At 40.2% G+C, this 6000-nt stretch overlaps 1 protein-coding gene across 1 annotated transcript in view; it reads left to right on the top strand.

Moving 5' to 3' along the window:
* Positions 1–238: 238 nt before the first annotated feature.
* Positions 239–6000, top strand: part of SYT10 (synaptotagmin 10) — a 52230-nt gene continuing 46468 nt past the window's right edge. The window contains exon 1 of the mRNA XM_039496458.1: positions 239–468. Within this exon, the coding sequence (XP_039352392.1) occupies positions 315–468 (154 nt within the window). The 5' untranslated portion in view covers positions 239–314. The remainder of the gene's footprint in view (positions 469–6000) is intronic.

The raw sequence follows: 6000 nt of genomic DNA, 5'->3' as shown, positions 1-6000 counted from the left end.
TGCTGCCATTGGACACAGCTGCCTACCGAAGCCTGCTAGGCACAAAAGGCGTTGCTAAGTGGATGCTTATTTTGTTTCCCTCCTTTTCTTTTTCCCTCCCCCCCCCCACCCTTGCTGATGAGAGACTTGGTTCACTTGCAACGTGTCAATTGCACCGGTTCTCTGTCTGCTCTTCCTCTCCCCTTTCCTTTTTTTTTCCCTTCCGGGGATGGTGACTTGGTAGCTTTTTAGTGCCATCCAGAAAACCCGTCCCAGGCAAGCAATGGCTTAGAGGAGAGGGAAGGAGGCAGGAGAAGAAGAAGGAGGAGGAGAAGATGAGTTTCCACAAGGAGGATGGTGTGGGGAGCCTGTGTCACAAGGCGCTGCAGATCATCTCAGAGCTGTGCCTGGGGGGCCAGGTGGAGCGGGAGAAATGTTCAGGCATCTTCTTCCCCTTGGAGACCACCAAGCAAGGTATAGGCAGCACAGGTACAGTGGACTCTCTGCTGAGCTCTCCTCTCCTGCTCGTCTCTAGTCTTCTGCTGCTTCCCCCCCCCCACTTCTTTCCACCACTCTCTTTTTCCCCTTATCCCCCTCACTCTGCTCCTTGCCTCAACTTCGCTTCCTTAGCGCAAAGGGGGGAACACGCGTGTGGGACGGTTATCTACTAATAGCAGCGGCAGCAGGTTGTGTGGGCGTTTGGAAAGTTGAACTTTTTCTTTGCTTTGCCTATGTAGTGGTGGGGGGGGGCGGGGAGAGAATCCACGTTAAAATAACAATAACCATAAGCAGTTTTTCTTCGAGTGCTCAGGACCGCACTCAGCACAAGCACAGCAAACGCTGGTGCCCAAGAGCCTCATTTGCTATGTATGGTGATGGTTATAGAGCAGAGCCCCGGGAAGGTTCCCATGCTGTGTGGAGGGGCTGCTGCTGTAGCGATGCTGCAGGGCGTGAGGACAATCACCACAAAGGAAAGAAAAATGCTTGGGGGGGGGGGGGGGAGTCAGGACCTTGGATCGGTGAACAGGGAGTGGAGGAAAGAGAGAGAGAGACTCATCCCCCAAAGTGAAAGCCCAACAGTTGGTTGGATTTGTGCAACAGGAAATATCCTGCCTTGTATCCCGTTTCCTTCCCTTTCTTTCTAGTGCTAGTCCCCCCGTTCTATCCCCCCCACACACCCACACTTGAACTTACATTGTTCTGCAACGAAATTTTTCTTTCTTAATGCTGGAGAACTATTTTCTCCTGTTGCACCCATGTAGGGAGGGGGAAGAGGCTGCTGGTTTAGTGTTATAAACAATGGTTAGTAATGTATGTTCCGGGGAAAGGAAGTGTTATTGTACATATATGATTTACCCCACGTCTCCCCTTCTCTGTTCTCCCCAGTGGCCCTTATTTTTCCTTGCACAGGGTTTCAATCAGGCAGCCACCAAATCAACAGATTGTACGAATCGGAAGCGCTTCAAACGAAGGCTTGCTCTGCATAATATTGCTCAAGATTTGGGCGGGGGGGGTATGGAGAGGAACTCTATTCCCAGAGCAGAGACACGGTGTTTAGATGCTTTTTAATGTGTATACCCGATTCCTGTTGAAGTTTTAAGTATGAAAAAGGCATATCGGGTTAGAGTTATGGGAGAAAAATATCCTGGGGGACCCCAAACCAATCCATCGATATACCTTTGTGTGCACTTTCGGCTCTTTCTGGATGACCCGCTGTTGCAGCGATCTCTTGATGATGATGCAAAGTATTGCTGCCATAAAACCTGGCAACACCAAGGCGTTTTATGAATGAACGGAACAGTTATTTTAATAAGATAGTCTCCATTTGTCCCATAGGATGAGTCCCCGTTTCAGGGAGAGCTTGTTGTTAAGGATGTGTATTTTATGGGTTTGCTGAGCATGTACAAATGGAAACCTGTAGATTCAGTGGAGTGCTTTGGGGTCAGATCTGTTCTAGGACCCATCAGGGAAGACGTGAAGAAAATTAGGGACTGATTTAAATCCTCGGAAGCAAGATAATCTATCAAAGGTGAAATTGTCTCGTTTTGCCTAGTTAACGCAGCTCAAGTGGTACCATGTTTGATCACTTACTGTTTGTACCTAGGCACATCCAGGTTAGGGAATGAGTTTCGGATTCATTTCTGGATTGTCTCGGGGTTTCTGGCTCAGTTCAGCTATTTGACCTTACTTTGTCATAGTACATGATTCCGTTGCCTTTTCTATAGTAGTGTTTTTAAAGGGAGCCTTTAAAAAATTAGCTCATTTTTGGTGCTTTATTCTTGTGCGCTCGCAGTGAGACCTGAACAACAGAGAAAAATAATAAACATGTAGTTTAAAAATCTTTATGAAAATCGATAGCAGTAGTATAAATGTACCACCTGTGTTTGTTTTGTCTTTTAATGCCCTAAGTCTTTAGTGCATATTCAGCAGTAGGGTGGAGTTTTATAGCACTCAACAATCCCACCTCAGAACAGAGCAACTCCTCACTTAAAAAGAGAGAGGAATGAGGATCTAATTTATTTCCAACTCCTGTTGACAAAAACAAAACAACCATAACAACAACCACCCTTCCAGTTCTTTCTCATAGGCTAAGGCACCGTGTGCCAAGTTTTATTCTAAGGTGCATTTACACAGCTTGAATATAGGGATCCATAAAGAAATCTCCCTGACCAAGTTAACGCTAGCTGGCGCCTCTGGATCGTTTTATGTGGTTATTTACCTGAGGCAAGAACAAAGGAAATGATTCTGCTGCTACTGGAGTTGTGGCAAAAGTCTCAAAGTTTTCAGTAGGAACAGAATCCAGCAGGAAGTTTATCTGCATCGATTGGGGGGTGGTTGTGTGTATTTCAATGTGTCTATGTGCGCGAGGAATACATACAATATATTACACGCTATAAATGGGTGGACAGATTAATAGATTGGGTATGCAGAAGTGTTCCTGGTGGATGTGATTGATTATTTTTCATTTGGTTGAACTACACAGTATTCCCACTAGCATTTTTAATTAAATATAGTACATTTTAGCATATTTGTTATAATCAAGCATATGTTAATTATCTTGATCCAGATTGAATCATATCAAATGGAGATGTAGTTGGTGTTGAGCTTCAAAATCTTCCAGTAGGGTTGCTTTACTTATAGTAAAAGAGCACCTTGTGCATTGTATATTCATTTTTGAGGGTCGTTATTAATTTTATTATAACAAACATAAATGTAATATAAAGGAATAAGATATGAAAGATACAAAGGTGCTCTCCAAGGTACTGATAAGGCAAATTATTATGTTTATACGTTTAAATTCAGCACCTGTTTAGATATTAGATTGCATACCTTAATTTTTAGCATTTCTTCAAAACCAACAATCTTATCAGTATTTTAAATTCATAATGCTTAACCAACTTGCAACTGCCAAAAGGCCTGGGATTTTAAATTTTGTATTTTGCAGCAATAACAATTTGTCATGAAGTAAAAGTGGCTGAGGTGAGAATATAAAATTGCTTGTTCATAAGATTCCTAGAAACACATCTTACATAAAAATAATGCTAGAGGATGTATTTTCTAAAATATAAGGATATTAGATTATTTGATGAATGCTTGCTAAAATTTTAACTTATCTTCAGCAAATACATTGTCTTGAGTGTATCTACATCATTTTAATAAGCTATAGAATCTTAGGGCATCTTCACATGAAAAGCAATAAAGAGTGTTTTAAAATAAAGGCATTCTTTTCTGTTGTATGACATTTTCTTCATTTCTCATAAATATGTGGATGTGTGTTTTAAAATTCACTAAAATTTTTAAACTGTTCCTTACATTAGATGAGACCACTAATGCACTGATAAAAGATGTGATCCAGCATTTCTTCTTCAGACAAAACTTCCACTAAACTCACTGGGTGCTGGAATGCAAACCCCTAACTCTCAGTGGTGAACAGTTACTCCATGAGTAGTGCTATTAAAGTCATCGGGATTACTTGTGTGAGAAGCTGCTCATTACTGTAAGGGGTTCACAATCTGCCCATGACCACAGAAGAGTTTCATTTGAAGAAAGGCAGCAGGATCAGGCCAAAAGTTAGATAGTCATACCTAAGTTCTGCCACTCTTGTCATATAGTACCATATTCAGAGAGTAGTACTTATAAATAGTCCCACTGATATCAGTGGGACTACTTGCCAAATAAGGTACTACTCAACATGAGTAAGGGTGGCAGAATCTAGTCCAAAATTATTAGAGTGTCACATAGGATGCTTAAGAGATCATATTAGTTGGCTCATATTGGTAAAATCACATCAATGAACCACCCCAAATATGGAGTAGTAGGCAGTCTACGCCAAAGAGAGATGAATGAAAAAGTTATTTCCTCCTCCTACACGTTTTTTTTATCTCTCCATTGAAGAATGGGAAGTTTTTTCTGTAGCCATGTATACTTCTACATGAATATCAGTGATCATTAAGATTACTATCAATTGTACTATAACTTAATTTGTGTTTGAAAGTAACCATGTCTCTACAGACAGAGTAGTTATATTCCTTAGCAGTGCAAGACATCATTTGTTGATACAAGACATTGCTTACACTATCTGAGCTTTTGCCTTTATTTTGTTTAATACAGTGAGTGCCATTTATGAATGACCATACAAACTAAAACCTATATTAAATGTCTGTATTCTGTATTCTATTATACTTGAAAATCAATGGTCAGTGGTGGTCTCTCTTCAATTATTGCATTTGACCATGCAATTTTATTGAGATAATATTTTCTTTCAAAGCTAGAACGTGAATGCAAATTTCAATTAATGACTGATTCTTGAAGAAGCATTTGCATTTATTTGCAAACACTTCTTCCTCTTCAAACCATTGCCATCAGATGACGCTCATCAACTGCATTTACACTCAGATTAAATTAAAAACAATCACACTAATTAAACCCCTGTTAGCAAACATAATTTAATATTTACTGACACCAGGAAAGTAATGCAAACACACATTTGTTCTTAAAATAATAACAATGTTAACATATTTAAATATATAAATACTTGAACACAGAATATTTAAACAGCAGTATGTACATCTGTGCACATGAGTATAATGTGCTGAAGGACTGAGCCCAGGGACCCTCCACCCTTTCCAGGTCCCAGGGCTCAGGGGTCCAGCCCAAACCCAAATGTCTACGCAGCAATTTTTTAGCCCCAGAGCCTGAACCCCACGAGCCTGAATCAGCTGACCCAGGCCACCCATGGTTTTTTTTTTATCCCTGTGTAGACATACCCTAGAGGACTCTCAAACTATTTAATAGGACATTACCCAGTTCCTATAGACTACACTGTATAAAGACACACTGTTAAGTAGAGTCTGAAACAGTGAAAAAGGGAAGTCTTGTGGGTGCTTAGGTTGAAGGGCAGTCTGAAAATACCAGTGATCAAATGGATATGTAACTTGTCTGCTGCTCAGGATGAAATATATTTGATGACTGGATTGTTATTCTCTCAAGAGATAATGAATCACACATTCATATATATCCCAGTGTGTCACCAAAAATATGTGCAACCATCAGGTCCATTAGCAGTGAGCAATAACGTAAAAGTACTTATTGAGCAAATTCAGATGCCAACAGAGTGGGTTAACAATATGGCCACTGGAATAAAAAACAAGCAAATTTGAAAAGAGTCAAAAGATTTGAGTAAGGCCATCAAATGTGGGTGTTAGTGTATTAGAACAGCTAAGGAGGTCTTGTCTAGATTTCTAAATGTAAGAGTGTTTTCAGTTTTGGATGTGAGCAAAGTATTTTGGCAGGTCTAGTTTACTAGAGAAACTACAGAACACCTTCAGTTTCCTGAGATATACTAAAGTATAATGTTTCCAATCTGTGGGGGTCTGGATGGAGTGGAAGTAATTGTTGATGATTTGCTAATTTGGGGGAGAAATAGTTAACACAATGATCAACAATACAATTGTGTAATGTTCCACAGTTTTCCAAAGGAAAATTAAACAGCAAACATGCTAGATTTAGTCTAAATGAGGT

Source organism: Mauremys reevesii, linkage group 1, assembly GCF_016161935.1.
Source record: "Mauremys reevesii isolate NIE-2019 linkage group 1, ASM1616193v1, whole genome shotgun sequence".
Taxonomy (NCBI): domain Eukaryota; kingdom Metazoa; phylum Chordata; order Testudines; family Geoemydidae; genus Mauremys; species Mauremys reevesii.
This window is presented reverse-complemented; position numbering and strand designations above follow the sequence as displayed.